The following is a 21,139-nucleotide window of genomic DNA, read 5'->3' as shown; positions in this document are numbered from 1 at the left end:
TTCACCCGAGGGCAACCACAACAAAATGCTACTCAGCTGAGTCATTGGGAAAATTGGCATGAGGGTTGGATCCAAACCCAGAGCCATGACGTTCCCTCCTCCAGTGTGCCTTGAGCGCTCGGGGTGAGGAAGGATCTGAAAATAAACTGCATTTTCTCTGCCCTGTGTCCTCCTCAGCTTTCAGGTCTCGTGAGCTGCTTTGCTGGGCAGTGGGAAGGTGGGGAGCTGCCCACAGCTCATGGCATGGCACCTTCACAGGCATCACCGCCAGAGATGATGCCCCTCTTCCACCCGGCTGCCTGCTCACCCACGCTCAAGGACAGACTTAAAAGATAACAGGGCATCCCTAAAAGATAAAACGAAGTGGGAAAAAAAAGTAGAGAGCAGAAAATCCCCCTGTTCCCACAGCCCTTAATCCTGGAGATATGTATTCGTGTATTAAACAGTTTGCGAGATGATTATGTAAGTGAAATCTCTGCAAATCTTTTGGAAAAAAAAATAATAAATAAACTGATTACTTCCCCTCTCTCCCTCTGGCTAACCTTTTGCAGATTTAACAGATAACCAACAGTGAACGGAGGCCAAATGAATTGCTTAAAGTTTCATTGCCCTGCCGGCCTGCCCCAGCTCCCTGCAGGGCGATTGGGGACTGCCGGCAGCAGGGGGGAGCCGGAGCCCGCGGAGCCGGGCGTGCGTGTGCTTTAGGAAACATCTGCTGCAATTCGGGATATTAGGAGCCACATCGACATGCACGAACAGCTTGAAACAGATCAGCGTGGAGGCAGAAAACCTGCGCTGGGGGCTCTGGCTGAGAAATCAAGTGTTTCCCGGAGCAAGTCCTGCTGCTGCCGGACACAGGGAGCTGCTGAGCTGTGGGATCCCATCCCTCCTGCTGGGACAGTGTGAGATTTGCCCCTCCAAGGGAACTGCTGTGATCCACAACTGCATCCTGAGCATCCCTACTTGGACCAAAGGATCTCTGGTGACCTACTTGCTTCACCCAGCACTTCCTCAGCAGCTGCTGAAGGACTTGCACTTAATGTAATAATAGGAGATGCTACTTCCCCTGGCAGAGGGTGGCTGAAAAGCAGCCCGTCATTAATAGCAAATAATTCTTGCACCAGTGTATTGCTGTGTCAGAATTAGCCTCAGCCCTGTCATTACAGCACTCTCACTGCTCTGCCAAGGCAGGAGCTCTGTGCAGCGGCTGATGGATCAGGAACGAATCCATCATCTCTGACACTAACGGGATGTGGGTGCGTTGAGCAAGTAACTCTGGCCTTCAGCCACCCACACGCAGAGCAGAGCCCCAGAGCCGGGAACCTGCCTGCCCACAGCCTCACTCTGCCAAATCCCACCCTCGTTCCTCTGCTTCCTGCTGCACCTCGGCTCTCCCGAGAGAAAAAGGGAGAGGATGTGCCAGCACATTGTGCTGCATCTCCCATGGGATGTCAGCAAAGACCCCACTAATCCATACCTTGGTTCCCACAGCTCTCTCATGGCACCATCATTGTCCCACACAGCTTAAATCCAGTCAAGACAAGACTGAACTCTTCCCTTCTCTTTCCAAACCCTCTGAGTCTCTCCAGAGAGAGCAAGGTTTTCCAGGGAGCTACAAAGGGATGGGTTTCAGGGAGAAACTTCTCATCCTCCCTGAGGCGGAGGAAACCTCTGGGGAAGGAAGACCTTAACTCAACGTGTCCAACCAGAAAGGAAAGGGAAGATCCTGCTGTCCCTGTACATCTTCCTCCACAGCTCTGTGCGGGATGTGATAAACCACCACACAGTGCAGCTGAGGGAGCTGTGCCACCCTACAGCCAGGACTGGAGCAGCCCTGGTGCTCCCTGGGGAAACACCTGTGGAAATCTGCTCAGTGCCAGAATGTCCCACAGACCCAGAACAGGCAGGGCTGGAGCTGGGAGCCCCCAGCTTTGGGATATCCCACAGACCCAGGACAGGCAGGGCTGGAGCTGGGAGCCCCCAGCTTTGGGATATCCCACAGACCCAGCACAGGCAGGGCTGGAGCTGGGAGCCCCCAGCTGTGCTTCCCTTCCCTTACAGCTCCATTGAATTCCCACCAGTGCACAGTTATCAAAGTCCCCTTGCCAACTCCACCTTCCCCATGGGCTTAGAGCCTGATTTGCTCCAAGACTCTCCAGCTGTGGTGCCAAGGAGTGCCACAACGCCCCTTCCCAGTGTGCCACGGCCCCCCTTACCTGGCATCGTCATCACGGGCTATCAGAAGGCGCATGTGGCTGGTGGCTGATGCCGTCCTCAGGATGTCCACGGCCCTGGAACACAAGGCCCATGACACGTCAATCCCAGCTCCCAGTGGTGCTCCACTGGTCTTACCCTGCTCACCTGAAAGCTGGGCAGAGACCCCTGACCTGGGCAAACCCTGCCAGCAGCCAAGGCTTTGGCCGGATGCCAGTGCAGCAGCCGCCCTGTTCCCTGCCCTGGCAGGGAGGCTGGGGGGCAGCCAAGCCATATCCTGATCTTCCCACTTCTGCCATAGGTGAGAAGTCCCTGCTAACAAAACCCAGAAGATGCCCGTGGTGGTGAGCAAATCCTCCTGCACAGCTCGTGGCAGGGGGCTGGAACGAGGGGGTCTTTAACATCCCTTCCAACCCACCATTCCATGAGTCTGTAATTCCCCACCTGGGGAAGTTTCCATCTCAGGGATGGCCAAATACAGGTACCCCTGGGAGCCAGGCACAGCCTCCCACAGCCACAGAAGTGTTTCTCAAGGACATCACCAAACCCAGCTGCTCTGGGCCTTTGGGACCAGGACCAGCTCCTCGAGCTGCTTCCCATGCAGCCTCGGCACCCCGTGCAGGAATGCAAAGCAGACAGTGGGATAGCACCGTGTTCAATGGGGGAGGAGAGCCCCCAAAGTGTTGGTGCTCCTGTGGAGCTGTTAATTATTCTCCTGGTGGGGAGCTGAGGGGCTGGATTGCGGCTCCAGAAGGAATTCCCTGCACAGAGCAGCACTGTCAGGCTCAGGCACCAGCTGATCTCCTGTGCTGGGAACTGCAGGACGTGCTGGGAAGCTGCAGCAGATGGAGTGGGGGTGCCAGGAGCTGTTTAAAACCCAGCGTTTGGGTGGGGGAATGTCTGAGTAGCTCACAGATACAATTTGGGCTCGCCACTCTATTTTTATATTGAATCTTTCTGTCTGATCATTTCCAAGTTGGCTCTTGGGAACAGCACACAGAGTGATGCCCTGGTGTCCTCCACACAACCCACAGCCAAAGCCACTTCACAGAATCACACAAAAGCAACAGGAATGGAAAATTTCCATTTGGATGTGGTACCTCTCGCTTGTAACCCCAATTAGGGAATCTCCATTGACCTCCAGGATCTGGTCTCCTGGCTGCAGGCGCCCTAGAAAGGAAAACTAATGGATAGAAACTGTGGAAAATACAGCTTGAAGGGAGAGGCTGGGCAGTTCCTCCCTGTGCCCAGAAACAGGATGAAAAATGCATTGGTTATTCCGGAGATGCTCGTCCGACCTGTTTTTCCAGATGTCCAGAAATGAAGTTTCTGCAACCTCCCGGAACAACCCCGTGCCAATGTCCCAGCACTTCCTCTGCTCTAGGAAGTTGCAAAAGTAAATAGTGAAAAGTGCAATAAAGCTTTTGCTTAATTCACTTTGAGGTCAAGTAGTTCAGTTTGAGGTCAGGTAGAAAACCACGAGAGGCACTTCCACCTGTTCTGGATTTATTTTCCTTTATTGGATGGAGAAATGATGTAACAGCTGGGAAAAAAATCATCTTTTTAGCTGAAGCTGTAAAAGGTGAGCTCAGCTCCCCTAATACCTACTTAGCTGAACATATTCAGAATGAAATCAGTGACCCAGAGCAGAGCTGAGTTTGCAGAAGGATCTCTGGTTGTTTTGGGGTCACAGGGAGGTGGGAAAGGACAGGAAAGCTCTTGTGTGGCAGAGATGGGCCGTGCTCTACACACACAAAGCAATTGTACAGATGCTGAGAAGCCGATCCAAAGCTGCTGACAGATGTCAGAACAACTGCCACGCCGAAAAATACCCCCAACCACTGGAAAATCTCTGAGCAACCACCCAAAATATCTAATAAGGTATGAAACAAGCGTGTGAAACAAATACCCTCGATGTGGGCTGATCTCAGACCTCCTGGCACTCTGGCCTGTGTTTCACTCACCGTCTGCATAAGCAACACCCCCTGGAAGGATCCTCTTGACATAAACTCCATATTCTTCTCCAGTGAGTTCCTTGATGCCACCGATGACCTTAATGCCTGGAGGAGAAGTACAGCCCATGACACAAAGGCAGGAGAGTCAGCATTTGCACAGGCCACCTCTGAGGGATGCAGCCCCAAAACAAATTCACAGGACCATGGAATGGTTTGAGTTGGAAAAGACCTCAAAGCTCATCCAGTTCCACCCCCTGCCATGGGCAGGGACACCTCCCACTGTCCCAGGCTGCTCCAAGCCCCAGTGTCCAACCTGACCTTGGGCACTGCCAGGGATCCAGGGGCAGCCACAGCTGCTCTGGGCACCCTGTGCCAGGGCCTGCCCACCCTCCCAGGGAACAATTTCTTCCCCATATCCCATCTAACCCTGCCCTGTCAGTGGGAAGCCATTCCCTGTGTCCTGTCCCTCCATCCCTGTCCCCAGTCCCTCTGCAGCTCTCCTGGAGCCCCTTTAGGCCCTGCAAGGGGCTCTGAGGTGTCCCTGGAGCCTCCTCCTCTCCAGGTGAACACCCCCAGCTCTCCCAGCCTGGCTCCAGAGCAGAGGGGCTCCAGCCCTCGGGGCATCTCCGTGGCCTCCTCTGGACTTGCTCCAGCATGTCCAAGTTCATCACTGATGGGAAGGGATCTGCTCCTGCTGCAGATCAAAACATTCCTGGTGACAAGTGTTTCCCCAGGGTCCCCTTCCCTGTGCACATCTGGACAAACCCCAGGGGCACCACCGTGGTGGGGATGTCTCCGCTCACCTGCCGGGTCCCAGCAGCACCTCAGCCTTTGACACAGCCACACACCAGGAGTGGCCACTTCTGTCAGAGTTTGGCCTGGGAGGAGCAGCTGAGGCAGGAGCACAGAGGTGACCCCTGTCTCATGTCCAAACCACCCCCATAGCACAGCAGGGCTCAGGTGCCCTGCAGCACCTTGACACAGAGCTCCTGCTCCTGACAGCCACCCCTCTGGCCACGGGACCTGGCCCTGCCGGCCAGCGTAAGCTGGCTGGCAGGAAAAGGTCCAAGAGACTTATTTATCCAGGGCTCATTAAGTCCTACTTCGAAGATCCAGGCTGTGGACAGAAGGATTAAAAAGCTTGGCTTTAATTAACAAATCTCCCCTGAGAGCCGCTGGTCAGGCATTTTGCTGCTCTGGACAGGAGGGCACACTGGGGACGGGCAGTGCCACCGAGGGGTCAGCTCTGTCCTCCAGCTGCTGCGAGGCTGCTCTGAGCCCTGGAGAGGCCCTGGGCTGCAAGAAACACCTCCCTCCAGGGAAACAGGGCACAGCTCCTTCCCCAAAACTTGGGAACCCGTTCTGAAACAGGCGGGAGGGAAGCGGATCCTGGATCGGGATTACTCAGGACACTGCACTATTTCCATCCATGTTTCCCTTCCTTTATAACCCAAGTGCTGCTCTCAGGCCCCTCACAGTTTTCATTTGCCTCTAGAGAAAGACTTTGTCTCTCAGGTCACCTTTCTATTAAATTAAATTAAAACTCGATTCTTGCAATTTTCCAGTTCATTCCTCTATGCACCAATTGCTGCTTTTCCCAAGCTCCAAACCCCAGCCCTGTCTGAGTGCTGGAGTTTATTCCCTGGGCTTAATGCATTAACCAGGCACTTGTGAGGAGCTGTTTTACTGCTGGAACAGGGAGCTCACAGCAGAACACCTCAGGAATGGGTACTAATATTGCTCTCCGTTGCATTTTAAAAGAAATTCGCTCAAATTGGAAATACTGCCCCCCAAAAAGGTATCTATGAAGCAGCACGAGCCTCACCAAGGCATGAGTCAGGTCAGGCACCTGGGGACCAAAGTGGGGAGGAGATGCTGTGGCCGTGGACAGAAGGTAAAACCTGCTCATGGCCAGAGATGCTCAGCTGGAAATTTCTCTGCTCCCTGTGGAGCCAGGGGATCCCTCTGCTGGGCTCTGCAGAGACACCCCAGGGAACAGGGTCACACTTGGGATGGGCTTGAGAAACCCTGGCACGAGGGAGTCCTGCAGAGGCAAAGCCCCATCGGTTCCCCTGGAGGGGGGAGAGACTGAAAGCCCAGCCCAGGCCTAGGGGATGACTCAGGAAGTCATCCCACATCTTCCTTCACTCTGGAACATGAAGGAATTAGGAATGATGAAGCACATCAGACAAATCCTATAAAAATCTGCACCTGGCAGAGGCTCAGCATCCCCCAGCAGCCCAGAGTGGCACAGGCGCCTGTGCCGAGGTATCAAATCGATAATGACTCATTTCCCTTTTGTGTCTGCAAATCAATTGTAATAATGCCTTAATATAGCTGAAGTATCTCCAAATCCTCCTTTATCCCCAACGATGTCATGAGAAAATCCGATCTCGTTATTAAAATCGCTGATTACTCACAGTATTGCTCCAGACACACTCAAACTTGGATGGGGGGAGGAAAAACCCCTGAGTTTTAACTCCCTTGTTGGGAAAGCAGCTGGATGCTGCTGAGCTCTGCCCACTACTCACACCCATCACCTCACCCAGAAGGTGCTCAGGGTGCCAGTCCTGCCCCCCAAAACCCACTGGAGAGTCCCCACTGGGGCAGGGAGGAGGAGGAGGGAGGGCTCACCCCTTCCAGGGCTCGGACCAAGCCAGGGGACAGTAGGTGACTGATGGCAGCAAACCTGAATCATCCATGACTGTGGTGGCAGCATTCCGGGGATGATATTTTATTACATATTTTATAAACATTTACTTCAATCAAATTTCTATTTGGGAGCCAGTGTAGGTAAATAACGGATCTTTAATTATCACAGCATCAAAGTCCCAGTATAATGCTTATTAACTCATACTTAGGGCCAGATAATCTAGCCTATTTTGGATCCCTCTATTTAATCTTTCCTTTCTGGCAAAGGTCCTGGAGCTGATGGCCATGTCCCTGATTTTTTCTCTTTTGCAGAACAAAGTTTCCCAGGAAAACTCCAGATGGACTTAGAGGTAAAACTGATCAAGTCTGTGTTTTCTTTAGGTTCTTAGCGATCCTATAAATTTCTCCAAGACCCTCAAACTTCTCCGGTGCCTCTAATCCCGCTCCCACTAATGCCAGAGTCGCAGTTCCCAGGCTGTAATCTCACCTGCTCCTGGATCCGTGTTCCACAGGTCAGGGGGTGTCCTGGCTAATCTGGTTGTTTAGTCCAACTGGGATCATCCCGGGCGCATCCTGACCCCACTGCCTGCCATGCCGGGCACAGAGAGGGGCCGCCTGCTCTGTGCCTAAGCTGGCAATGTTCAATTACATTTCCCTTAATCCCTCTGTTGATCTTGCAGCCCCTGCCAGCTTTTTCTGTCTGGAGGAAGGGACAGATTGGAGGTGAATCACTCAGTGCCCTGTCCTAAGCAGATGAAGGTCAAGATAATGGGATCTCAGTGTTTCTGAGAAATGCTCCTTAATCAGCACTTCCCTTTGATGGCTATTCTTTAATTCGAGGTTCAGGTGTGAGGACCTGCCAGGTAACCCCTTTGAACTTCTGCTGAGGTTCACATGTGGGTTTCCACCTAAAGCCACAGAGCAACAGACCTGCGGCCAAACGCTGACCTGGCACTGAGCAGTGATGCTGCTCCAAAGGAACTGCTGGGATAACACCTGCATCCAACCCAGGAAACTGCTGGGATAACGCCTGCATCCAACCTCAGAAACTGCTGGGATAACGCCTGCATCCAACCTCAGAAACTGCTGGGATAACACCTGCATCCAACCCAGGAAACTGCTGGGATAACACCTGCATCCAACCCAGGAAACTGCTGGGATAACGCCTGCATCCAACCTCAGAAACTGCTGGGATAACGCCTGTATCCAACCTCAGAAACTGCTGGGATAACGCCTGAATTCAACTTGAGAAACTCATGAGGTCACTTTCTTTTCCCAAATAAACCTACTCTGAGCAGCTGCACCTATGGCAGACACAGGGCTTCTGGAAGCACCACTCATCAGAGAGGGATGGTTTCCCAGTGCCAGAGGGCAGGGCTGGATGGGATATTGGGAAGGAATTGTTCCCTGGGAGGGTGGGCAGGCCCTGGCACAGGGTGCCCAGAGCAGCTGTGGCTGCCCCTGGATCCCTGGCAGTGTCCAAGGCCAGGCTGGATGGAGTTTGGAGCAGCCTGGGATGGTGGGAGGTGTCCCTGCCCATGGCAGGGGTGGGATGGGATGGGCTTTGAGGTCCCTTCCAACCTGAACCATTCCACGATTTCTGGAGGATGATCGCTTGTCTTGAGGACTTCAAGCCTCACAGGAGAGGATGAAGGAGGCTGATGATGGCATTAGAACATCCACATTATTGTAGCTTCCTCCAGCACACCAGAATTCATTGTAAAGGGTCTGCTAGACCCTGCAAAGACCCTCTGGCCACAGACTGGGGGAAAGGAGAGGAACTGGAACCCAGTGAAGTGGCTCACAAAGGGCTGCCACATCTGTCACTTCTTCCAGACACAGTGATGGCCCCATCAGGCTTTTCTGGGTCTCCTCCTTTAATGAGCTAATCTAACCCAGCAGCTGAAATCCCATCAACTCAACCAAATCCACCTCTGGAGATTAAAATATCATATTCACCACGTAAAGACATATCTCTGAGCTCCTGTGAACCTCATGACTGGAGGAAGAGTCAGCAAAGCTATTCTCCCATGGCAGAAAGTCCTGTTACCCCAGAGCTGGAAGCAGCCCATAATTAATCTATAATTAATCTCAGCTCTCAGGAAACCTGAACTTGTTTCTATGGTGACTCCTCAGGAGCTGTCCCAAATGGTCATTCAGGGGTCCCACCAAGAGGTCCCCAGCTGCCCTGTGGGAGGGTGGGCTGCACTCACAATTAGGAATTAAGGGAGAGACTGTGAAACCCTGATGCAGGATCACAGATTTTTATAAAGTCCATGCCAGAGCACCACTGGATACACAGAGGTCAGAAGAAATGCTGTGCTGGATCCCTCTGGGCTGAGTGTCATGAACCTGGGATTTCTCACGTTCTGATGGATGTGACCTTGTCTTTTCCCTTCTCTTCAGTGCTTTGAAGTTCAGAGCGCTGTGGAAGGACACCTGACTCACACAGTGCTCATTCCCTTCCCCATGGACCAAACTTCCCAAACCCCAGCTGATGCAGCCCAGTCCCCAGGAGAGCTGCAGGAAGCACCTTCCCTGACCCACTGGGATGGCTTTCCGGGGGAGAAGTCTGCAGAGAGGCAGGGATGTGCTGGGGATTCTATTCATTTATTTATTTAACATTTTAATTGATTTAATTCAGAAAACCCTGAAAGGCCCCTCCCCCTCATCCTGCTCAGGGCAGGGGTTGTGGCCCCGGGCTCCTGCACAGCTCCCAGCACTGGCTGCTCACCATTACCATGGAATTAGTTGGGATTTTGACATTCTTTTGATGTTGCAGCTGCAAAAGGTGCAAAGACGCTTGACACAGGCAGGTACAAGACACAAGAACCAGTGAGACACCAGACTTCACAGAGGGAGGCACATCCTGGCACAGGCTCTGGGGACTGAGGGGATGTTTGAGGTGTCCCAGCCCACCCTGCTGTCCCTGGCACTCACCCAGCCCGTTTGCACAGTCGTAGAAGTCAAAGCAGTGCACGGTTCGATCCATCCCGTACGGTCCCATGAGTGTCCTGCGGGAGACAAGAGGAGCAGCTTTCTGTCACCGGCCAAAAAGAACAGAGGCACAAGTGCCCAGCCAGCACACACAGAGGCACAGTGTCCCCTCCACCCCGGACACTGCCCACCAGACCCTGCAGACACCCAGGCTGAGGCACAGCCCCACTGCTGCACCCACGCGGGCAAAAACCAGCCCCGAGCCAGCCCCCCCCGAAGTTCACACAGATAAATGAGAGAATATGTGCAGGGCTCAACATCGTCCTCCCCACCCAGCAAATCTGCTGGGCCTGTCTGTGATTCATTACCCCAGATTATCAGGGCTGGACAGCTGTGCAGCTCCCGGGAAATGAGATCAGAGCTTGGACCTGTGTTCTGGGAATAAACCAGTTTCACAAACACAGGCAGCCTGTAAGGAAGACAGCCCGGCACAATCCACTCCCAAGGTTTGTAATGCAGGCAGAGGGTCTGGAAAAGGGGATGCAAAAGCTGCTGAGCTGCTCTGAGTCCTGCCTGGTCTGGTGGGAGCTTCTCATCACAAGCCAGAGCAGGTGGAAGAGCATCACACAGCTGAGATTCCCCCGAGCCAAGTAACTCCCCAAAACATCCCACAGCCTCCCCCTAAACACCCTTAGGCAAGGTCCCAAATGAATGACCCCAAAAACACCCTGCCCCAACCACAGATGCCAGACTCCAAACCTGGGACCACCAGCACTTCTCCTTGGGCTCCTCAGGATGGATGAACCCTGATGTGAGAAACCCCAACCCAGATGTACCAGGTGGGAAACCAGGGGTGAGGAGCTCCCAAACCACTCCCCAGCATTTAAGTTGCAAGAGAAAAGGTGTTTCCCAGTTGATATCAGGTCCCCGGTCTGAACACAGATGACGAGGAACAACACCGTGGGAAACAAGAGGCTGCTCCAAATCCAGCAGGATGCAGGATAAGAATAACCCACAGGGACTTCCCAGGAATCCAAAATGAAACTCAAAATATCGAGCCATCCTGCAAAGCCAATAACTTCCACCTCTAAGATTCGGACCTGAAGCGTTTTCTCCCTGTTAAAAAATGTCCCTCCTCGCTATCCTTGCGCACTACTCAAGACGGAACAAACAACTGGCCACATCTGGCTATTGAAAAATGGAGCTCCAAGCCATCCCAGGAAGGCAGAGCAGCCCTGGGCCCAGGCTGGTTCAATCCCCCGCCCAGGATTTTCAGGGTATTTTGAGGAAATCACTGAGGAAATTCCCCGGGGCGAGCCCCGGGCGCTCAGGGCAGGCTGGAAGGCGCCATACGGATGCAGTTCCAGCGGAGCAGATGCCTCCTTGATATGATCAACTCTTATCATCATCCCCCTGCCATCACCTCTTATCATCACCCCCGCTCCGAGGCACGGCTGCCCAGCAGCCCCGAGCTCTGCTAATGCCACGAACGCAGAAAACCCAACCAGCGACGGTGTCCTGGGCTCTTGCTGCAGCCCCTGCCTCTCAACCCCGCTCCCGGAGAAAACAGTGGAAGGACTCTGGCTGGAAGTCACGGGAGCCCCAGGGCCCCCTCCCCATTCCCACCCCAGCTGGGGGAGGTTACCTGCTGATGATGATGGCTCCCTTGTAAAGGACGGAGACCACGGGCATCCTGCCGGCGCTGGCAGCCCGGCCCTGCCAGGCACCAGCCACTCTGATTTGGCAGGAATCCGTTAAAGTGATGGGGGGGGAAAAAAAGGGAAAAAAAAAAAAAAGGGGAGGTCGGAGGGCATCACGTGGTGTCCCCGTATGCATGTTAATTCCACCCAACATTAACACAGATCGGCTCAAAACATCTCCAACTTTAGATTAAAGCTTACGCAAGCCGGAGCCAGCGCGACCCATCCCAGCGCCTTCCCAAAGCGGCGGGGCCGGAGCTCGGCCAGCCCCGAGCAGGGCTGGCCCCTCACCCTCATCCTCAGCACAACGCGGGAATTACTGGGATGCGTGGCTGGGAATGGCCCCTCCAGGGATGAAGGGCAGCGCTCGGGAATTACTGGGATGCATCGCTGGGAATGGCCCCTCCAGGGATGAAGGGCAGCGCTCGGTGCGGGATGTGTGCGGTCGCCGTCCCTAAAGGATTAAAATCCGTAGCGAAGCTTTGGAAGCAGTAACAGACTGCAGCACTCAGGGGGCTTAGGGCTGATGTAGATTTTTGTTTTCTTTTTGCATCTTTTCCAGCCCACAGTATTTCCTTCTTCGTGCAGAGCGAGTTTAGTTGTTCCCGTCTGCTGGGAGGTCAGAAGCCTGAACTGCCTTTGAACAGCCTCTTCCATCCCTGTCTTGGTGCACATCAGCCAGCTGGAGAAGCAGCAGGACCCCTGTCTTGTAGGATGGGGGATGGAGGGGTGAAAAAAGATTATCCAAAGTTTTCCAGTGAATGGGAATGAACCTGGAACAACCCACCTCAGGGCTTGGCAGGAGCAGAGCTGCGATCTTGGGGGAAAAGATCTGGTGACCTTTTCTGAGGAGGGAAATATATTCCCCTGCACCTGCAGGAAGACACGGGTCCTGCATCCCAACCAGCTCTGGGGGACATCTAAGGTCACAGGGAAGTTCTTGGCCCTGACTCCATCACCGGTGTCCTCCTCGTGCTGTTCCCACAGCATCTCCGCAGGCTCCTGGCCAGGCCCCATTAGTGGCCCTTGAACTCGTTAGCGGAGCACCGACTGCACCCGCTGTGGACGTGCCTGCCTGGCACTGCAGCTCCTTGCCAAAGCATTCCTTGAGCCCTGTGCTGTTGGATATCGCTGCTCCCATGTGTGAACAACTGATTTTATCAGCAGGAGCTTCCCCCATGGCCTCGTGGAAGCCTCGCTGGGCAAGTGCAAGGTGCTTCGAAACAATGGCAGATTGGAGAAGTTCTCCTGCATTTTTTCTTTTTTTTTTTTTTTAATTGCTTTCATTTGGGGACATTCAGATGACATTTAAAATCTGAGTAGATTTCACCTTCAGGTGGCCAAAACTTTCCTAAAAATTAAATTATCTAGCTAAAAAAAATAAAATTTGGATGAGTAATGCCAGCTAGACAAATGTAGATGCATCTGGTGATACGTTGTGCACACCCCAGCACAGCAAGATGTGCCCACACCTGGTTCATGCCCTGGTCAAGGCTTTGGCCAAACCAGTCTAAGTACGAGGGGTGGTACCTGGGGCCATCTCCAAATCTGTTGGATGCTGCAGCCTTCAAGAGCCTCACAAACCTGCCCATCCCCTCAGCGACCCAACAGCAGGGAGATGCTCTTTCTCCTGCCATCCCACAGAAAATGACCTGGGCATGGAGAGCCAAAATTAAGGCAGGAGGTTCCAACACCTGATGACCACCAGCTCTGGCTCTTGGTGACTCATTCAAGGCCAGCCAGGAGGTTCTGTGGCAAAACATGCACAGAAATTCAACGCTGGGGTGTGGAACCCTCCCTCTGTGCCTGTTCTACAGCAGGAGCTGTTCCACACCAGGGCACAGCTCCCCGTGGGGCAGGAGAGTCCTGGCACCACGCCCAGCTGGGGGTGACCTTTCTGGGCACCCTCACTCAGCAGCCTCCTGCCTCTCACTCTCAGGATCACACTCCACATCCTCTGATGCACCAATAACCATCCCGGTCAGAGGAGGAGACATTTCCATCCCACCACCAAAATACCGTGTGCAACCTTCCAAGATCCTTTGGGACTCTGCTAATCCATTGTCACACAATTACTCCCTTGATTCATGGGCCAGGGCCTTGGCTGGAATAAATCAGGGATGCTGAAGGGAAGGGATTGCACAAGCACCGGAGGCAACGGCAACGGGATAAAGCTGAAGCGCTGGCACAGGTTTTCCAGAGAAGCTGTAGCTGCCCCAACCCTGGAAATCTCCAAGGCCAGGTTGGACAGCGTCCATCCCTATGACAGGGAGTGGAATGAGATGATCTTTAAGGTCCCTTCCAACCGAAGCCATTCTGTGACTCTTTAAGGTCACTTCTCTGACCAGTTTCAGAGGGGCTGCAGGAAAACTCACTGGAGTCAGGCCAACCCAAAACTTGCAGGGAAATGGGGAAATTTTCCTGCCTGGCACTTCAGTAATTCACCCGCCCTGATGTCTGCCTGTCAGGGAACAATTTCCACACTCAGGGTGATGCCATGATGATTTTTTGCCTTTTCTTTTATACCCCTTTTATATACCTTTTTACAGCTTTTTGTACTCTTCGTGGTTTTTAGCCTACATTCTTAGGCTTATTTTGTCAAGCCTAAGGAGAGTAAACATCTTAGAAGCCTCGTAGTTAGGGATCATTGTGGCCCAGACCCCAAGGTCCTCTCCAGAATACATTCTGTAAACTGAGATAGATCCATTCAGCAGGAGGTTCCTTGGGGAGGGGGGCTCATTCCTCATTGGGGAATCTTTGATAGATCTGCTAATTAGTAAGACCTATAATGATATACCAGATCTTTTGGGGCTGTGCATGGCAGGGTGCATTTCAGCGCATTCCACCTGGACGTGTGCACCTAAAGATCCTTAAATACCAAGGTAAAATCCCTTTTTCCCTTCTAACCGTGTTTGACTCTTGATTTTAAGACCAGGAAAAGGTATCAAGGGTTAAACAGATGTGTCTGGGGCTCAACACCTTCAACATGAAGTCCTTCACCTGCCCAGCCCTGGGATTCCTGGTCCTTCCCACAGGGTGGGATGTTGCAATAAACCACACGCTCGTCCACAAGTTGGTAAAAGAAATGAAAACCAAATCCAAGAGGCCCTCAGGGAAGAGGAGCAGCGCTCAGCTTCCAACTTTCTCTCCAAACACTAAGATCCTCAATTCCATCCTCTGAAACAGACACCGGACCTGGCAAAAGCATCAGACACTGCTGCTGCTCCTGCTCATTAACGCCTCTCTTCTCAGAGGAAGCTTCAACAGAAACAATTCAGAAGATTTCCAGTGGTTTAAAACTTGGAATCACATTCAGGAAGGATTTATAAACCCCCTAGGACCTGCCCAAGGGTCCCAGGCCTAGTTTGTATAACCAATGTTGAAGGCAAACATCCCACTGGCAAAGGGCCTGTGCTGTGTGCTCGAGATCCTCACGGAGCTGGGTCCCAGCTGAGCAGCTCCGAGTTAATCCTGGATTCTTATCCCAGGGAACTGCTGGTGAGACTTTAGATTTTTAAATAAATGAGAGAATAGAAGGAGTATGAATCAAGAACAAAGTAACCCCACAGGGCTGGACAGCAGATAAACACATGCTTCACTTGTTTGTCCACTTTTTCATCGACTGCTAGAAAAATGAGTTTAGAACTCATTGAAAAATGGGGTTTTTTTCCAATGGAAAAATTATTTTGGCTTGAAAAATATATTTTTAATAGAAGTTGAGTGAAACCGTGTAAGTCAGCTTTACTTAACACTACCATTTATAAGCAGGGATGGGTGAAACTGTAAATGGAATCAAAATAAGTCTTGGAGCAGGGGCACAGAGTTCAAAATGCTGACAGCACAAGTCAGGTGCATTTCCAGTACATTTTTCTGAGAGATCAAGAAGAGGAAAGTGTGGGAGAGTGAAACTGGGAGCGCTGGGGAGAGGCACAGAAACCACTGCCAAGAGGAAGCAGTGGAGAAGGTGGTGGTGATAGATTTGGGGTTCGGAAGGAAAAGAGGGGAAGACAATGGCTGAAACGAGTACAACCAATGGTGAAGCTATGAGAAAAAATAACTCAGGCCTGCCCTTGTCCTTCCTACCTGGACAACAAGCAAACAGAGCTGGGGATAAGTGGAGCACGAGAGGAGTGATGGCTTTAATGTCACTGGGAGTGTTGGCGTCACGTGGTTGACATGTCCAGCAGAAAATGCAAAAAATCCCACGGGAAGACCTCAGTCAAGGCTCATCTCTCGTGAAACACGCTTCCATTTGGAACTGAGGGCTCAGTGAGTGCTCCCCCAGCCAAACAGCCCTTCCCAGCTGCTCAGGTGGGGTGAGCTGGGTAGCCCAAAATGTTCCTGTATTCCATAGCTGTGCCCAAAAATTGTTGTCTTGAGCCAAGACATGGGGTCATCTCCAGGTCATGGTGAGGCTGTACAAGAAATGGAGCCCACGGTCTCCTCAGTCATTCCAGCCCCAACATTGAGGGTAAAGCCAGGAACCAGGAGTGGGGAGCAGCTGAGGCCAGGCATGGCACAAGGATGGGAAGGGAAGGGAAGGGAAGGGAAGGGAAGGGAAGGGAAGGGAAGGGAAGGGAAGGGAAGGGAAGGGAAGGGAAGGGAAGGGAAGGGAAGGGAAGGGAAGGGAAGGGAAGGGAAGGGAAGGGAAGGGAAGGGAAGGGAAGGGAAGGGAAGGGAAGGGAAGGGAAGGGAAGGGAAGGGAAGGGAAGGGAAGGGAAGGGAAGGGAAGGGAAGGGAAGGGAAGGGAAGGGAAGGGAAGGGAAGGGAAGGGAAGGGAAGGGAAGGGAAGGGAAGGGAAGGGAAGGGAAGGGAAGGGAAGGGAAGGGAAGGGAAGGGAAGGGAAGGGAAGGGAAGGGAAGGGAAGGGAAGGGAAGGGAAGGGAAGGGAAGGGAAGGGAAGGGAAGGGAAGGGAAGGGAAGGCTGTGCTGACAGCAGCATCCCCGAGCCTGCAGGGAGCCTCTGTGCACGGCTGAGTGGAGGAACAGGGTCCAAGTAGGTTTGCGTGGGTGGGAATTAGAGGTGGAAAGATCCTGCCATGGAAGTGAGATCTGTCTGAGGCCTTTCAGCCCCGGAAAGCGGCATTAAGAAGGTTGGAGGTGGCAGGGCTCACCCGAGCAGGGCACTGGGTCACGGTCTCTGCCATCACCCCACCGACTCCGGGAGCGGCAGCGGGAGCCACGGGCTGCCCAGGCAGCAGCAGGAGCATTGGATCATCATTGAGTGAGTTCATTTCATGACACAACAAAATTAGCGTAGGCTGCAGAGGCTTTTACATCTGATTAGAAAACAGAAAAATGCAACTGTGCTGCTTGCAGGATCAGCTACAAAGTGTTGGGGATAAATCAAAAAATCAATCAGCTGCTCTGGAGCTGGGAAGGAGCTGCCCACGGTCCCAGTGCTGCCCACGGCGTTCTCGTAATAACACCCATGGAGTCACTTCAGATGAGCTCAGGAGATCAGAGATGTTCACAGACAAGTCTGAACAGAAGAGGGAACAAACAATCATGGAATACCAGGTTGGAAGGGACCTCAAGGAGCACCTGGTGCAACCTTCCTTGTCAAAAGCGTGGTCTTAGACGAGACAGCCCGGCACGCTGCCCAGCTGGGTATCCAGCATTGGGGGATGCACCACTTCCCTGGGGAGGTGATTCCAAAGGCTGATTGCTCCCATTATGAAAAGTTTTCCTCTTGTGTCCAGCTGGAACCACCCCAGGAGTAACTTGCACCCAAAGGAAACCACAGTGCCAAAATTCCTGGTGAAGGAAGCAGGCAGGTCCTACAGGGAGCACTCAGGGATGGGCAATCCCACGCTGCCATCCCAGCCCTGGGCTCAGCATCTCCCCTGGAACCCACCTGCAGGTGGGCAGAGGGTGGCAGCAGGTGAAGCCAGCCCTGGCTGGGTGACACTGCTCCTCCAAGCCCATGGTGCTCGTCCCCATGAGCAGGGCTGCCAAACATGCCACATCCCTGTGTCCACACCCTACGGGCACTTTCCTCCTCCCCAGGACCATGTGGACCCCAGTACTCCTTCAATCCCTTCCTCTCACCCCCTGCAGCTGCAGAGGTCACAGGGTGGCTCCTGGGCAGTGCTTCCCCCTCCCCACTCCTTCTGCTGGTGGGTCACCTCTCACTCCCACCTGAGCCAGGCTGCAGATGGAGAGGTGAGGAGTATTTGGTGCCAGGGCAGTTTTCTGATGCTTGTTCCCTCCTTCTGCTGGAGGAAGGTGTGTGCACCTGAGCTGATGCATATTCTCACTCCTCAGGGAGGAAGGTCCCTTCTCCCAGGACATCTGCCACCAAGACCTCGGGCAGGTGGAGGTGCCACCCCTCACTGCTGGCCAGGCTTTTCTGTTCTTCAACCCCTTTTATCGCCCTCCTCTAAACTTCATCCCTATTTTCCAACATCCTTCTCAGCCAGTGGATTTCTTCAGCATGAGGGATTCATCCCAATGAACCTTTGCTCTCTGAAAGTCAGATTTCTGCTGCCCATCACCTCACCCCCAGGCAGAGAGGGGCTGGCAGAAGGAAGCCGATGCCACCTGACAATTATGCATCAAGTCAACAGTGGTGGAGCATTTTCTGGAGGTTCTTCTTGCTCAGGGAGTAGATGGTCTGTCCATGGGCACCTGCCTGGAAGAGCTGCTCCTGGAGACTGCTGGGGCTTGGAGAAGTTAAACCACAACAAGGGGTTACAGGCCTTTTCCCACGAATATCAACACCCAGCTCTTCCCATGCTGTTCCAGAAGGTTTTGGTTGGGGAAAAGGCAGAAAGAACCTCTTCAATTAGCCTGTCTTGCAGTAATTAGGAGAGACTGTTTAAGGTAGAAGGGAGGTAAGGCTTGGTCTGCCAGAAGTTTTTAGGAAAGGCGTTTATGTGAGAGCCCGGCCAAGCTGAACATCCCTCAACATCTGCTCCAGCCCAACCCTTGGATGTACCCACTGAGATGGGGATTAACAGACAGTCACATGGGAAAGCTCAAACAGGCACCTTCATTTTCACCCCAGCAGCTCCAAGGTGTGGTAGCACGTGTCCCACAGGGAAGCCTTTCTCCTTCCTTCACCTCCTCACCTTCCCATAGGGTGGGTGAGGCCTGCGTGGGGCCTGGTCCTGTGGCCCCAGTTTGGGTGTCAACTACTGTGAAGGGTTAACAGGATTATAAATCTCCCTGCCTAAATCCCCTGGGCTGTGGGATTGGGCTGGTTATAAACTTATTAACAAGGGCTGGTGGGGGCTGCAGGACCTGCTCTGCCGGCCTGGCCACCCTCTGTCCACCCTGCACTGGCGGGAGAAAACCTGAGAACCACGGCAGGAAATTCGCCCAAGTGAATCCATAGAAACAGAGATGGAAAGAGAGAGGTGAGGGAAATGGCTGGGTAGGGAAAGATGGGAAAACCGCATATTTTTGGGAAAAATGTCAGAACATGTTGCTGAACCAGGAGCGCAGCTCTTGGGAAGAGCTTTGAGCCATCCTTGAGCTGCGAACATCCCCGTACTCCAACCCAGACCCTGGCACAAGCCATAAACAGGCAGCAATAACAATTCCAAAAGGATTGGTGGAAGTGCCAGGCCAGTCTTGCACCCGGCCACGCCTGGTGAGGCACTGGCAGAGGATCCAAACCCACCCGGAGCACACAGAGCATGGTCCAGCCACGACACCTGGCACGAAGGTGCTGCCGGTGCCGTTTTATTTCCTGCTGGCTCTGGCAAAGCTCCTGTGCAGAATCCACCGCTGCAGAACTTGCCTGGAGCTTCCAGCAGCCTCTCTCCGGGAGAGCCCCGTGGGGTCACACCGGCATTACCATCGGGAGAAACCGGGAATGAGGGATGAGCCGCTGCTCCAGCCGCGGCAGTCACCACCCCCGCCCTGATGCTGCCGGCTGAGGTTCTGCTGACGGCTCGTGTTTATTTATTAAATTCCTATTTCAAACTCCAAAATTAATCTTTTAATCAGCGGCAGGGCGGGGTCATCCTTATCGAAGTGGCGGGGAGGTGTTATCTCCCCGCCATCTGCTCGCCACCCTCCGCCGCGTCCCGACGGAGCCGGCAGACAGCCGGACACCAGCCAGCACATCTGGCAGCCGTCACACGTGGGGGACAGTCCCCCTGACCACTCCTCTCCTTCCCAACCAAACACAGCCTCGTGGACAAAGCTGAGGGAGGCTTCGACTCAGAATTCCAGGATATGAGCACATTTGTGAGGTAGAAAACGGGGTTTGAGCATTTTTGCCTCGCAGGGGCAGGGCAGCAGGGCTTAGCAGCCCCGTGGAGCCAGGGATGCCCAGGGGACCCCAGTGAGGGGACGGCGCTGCTCCCACACACACGCCACGGCCCCACAACAGCAGCACCCACCCCACGCGGTCACGCCTGTCCTGCACCACCTCCTTCCGACCGGCTACCGATTCTGCCTTTTCTGCACCCAAAAGCAGCAGGCCAGCATCAACACAGCAACTCAAGGCATCCTCTCGGTCGCAGTCACCCCGGGGTGCTGCCCTCGCCACCCTGCCTGCACACCCCCAGCCCTCGCTCCAATGACCTACTTCAGCCGGAGACGGATCATGTCCCAGCAGCGGCACGGAACACGGGCCCTGCTGGCTTCAGGGTGCCCTGGGCTCTTGGTCTCGGCTGCGGAGAAACTCAGGTCTTGCCAGCCCAAGAAAGCCTCCGCCACACCCCGAAGTGGCCCGGAGACCCCCCCGGGGCCCACGCCGGCTCTGGCTCCGGCCCACTGACCCCCAGTTAATCGGCTAAAGCCGCACGCTCTGAACCCTGGCCCCGGGCAGAGCCGCGCTCCCGCCGGCCCTCTCTGCCCTACATAGACATCTGCAGCGCCCGCCGTCACCTCCCGTCCCCTCCGCCGTCACCTCCCGTCCCCTCCGCCGTCACCTCCCGTCCCCTCCGCCGCCCTCCCCGCACCCACCGGGGCCCTGCTCCGCACCCGCCCCGCTCCCCGGGCAGCGGCACGGCGGGACGGGGCCTTCCGGGGAGGTTTTGTCAAAGGGGAGACAAAGCACCAGAACTGCAGCAGGAGCACCCACAACTGCTCGCAGAGGCTGTAGGTGCTTCCCCAGTTGCTGCCTGGAAAATAAATCCCCTTTCCCACCCCTGGCCGATACCGGCCCCACCTGTGCGCTGTCCCTGGAGGTGCTGCGGAACCCCCACCAGACCCTGCCCCAAAATGAACCGAATCAAACCCCGCCAAAAGCCGCGGGGTCACCGAGCGCATCCTCCGGAACGCCATCCATCCCTGGAGAACGGATCCCAGGCTCCGAGGGATGCCCGTGTCCCTCCCGGTGCGGCGGCATCCCGGCCCGCTTACCAGTAAATGAGGGAAAGCCCATCGAAGCGCTCCAGGGCTCGGCCCGGGGGCTGCAGGTAGGACATCATCTGGGACCGCCGGTCCCCCCTCAGGGCTGCCTGCTGCCCGGGGCCATGGGCTCGGGGTGCCAGCGGCTGGCAGGGCTGCCCGGCACGGCTCCCTGGCACGGCTCCCCGCCGCAGCGGCTGCAGCTAATCCCGGGCGGGCAAGCATGTGATCGCCCCTCTGCCGGCCCCCCAGCTAAACCCTGCCGGGTTTAGGGGCCGCGGACCCTGCGGTGCGCCTGATTCCAACCAGCGGGGCCGAGCCACCCCTGGGCTGGGAGCCACGGCCACCACGGGTCCCCCACGGCAGCCAGCAA

General features: G+C 54.4%; 1 protein-coding gene across 1 annotated transcript in view; it reads right to left on the bottom strand.

The window, feature by feature from the left end:
- Positions 1–20,846, bottom strand: part of LOC309579280 (syntaxin-binding protein 4-like) — a gene marked incomplete at both ends in the record, with an annotated part of 46,517 nt that extends 25,671 nt beyond the window's left edge. Inside the window, 5 exons of the mRNA XM_082292511.1 lie at positions 2,217–2,291; positions 3,315–3,384; positions 4,179–4,274; positions 9,762–9,835; positions 20,779–20,846. Of these exons, the coding sequence (XP_082148637.1) occupies positions 2,217–2,291; positions 3,315–3,384; positions 4,179–4,274; positions 9,762–9,835; positions 20,779–20,846 (383 nt within the window). The remainder of the gene's footprint in view (positions 1–2,216; positions 2,292–3,314; positions 3,385–4,178; positions 4,275–9,761; positions 9,836–20,778) is intronic.
- Between the last annotated feature and the right edge of the window lie 293 nt (positions 20,847–21,139).

The sequence above is a fragment of the Coloeus monedula genome, assembly GCF_965178545.1.
Source record: "Coloeus monedula genome assembly, chromosome: 16".
NCBI classification, from domain to species: domain Eukaryota; kingdom Metazoa; phylum Chordata; class Aves; order Passeriformes; family Corvidae; genus Coloeus; species Coloeus monedula.
The sequence above is the reverse complement of the archived record's forward strand: the minus strand, read 5'-3'. Positions and strand labels throughout refer to the sequence as shown.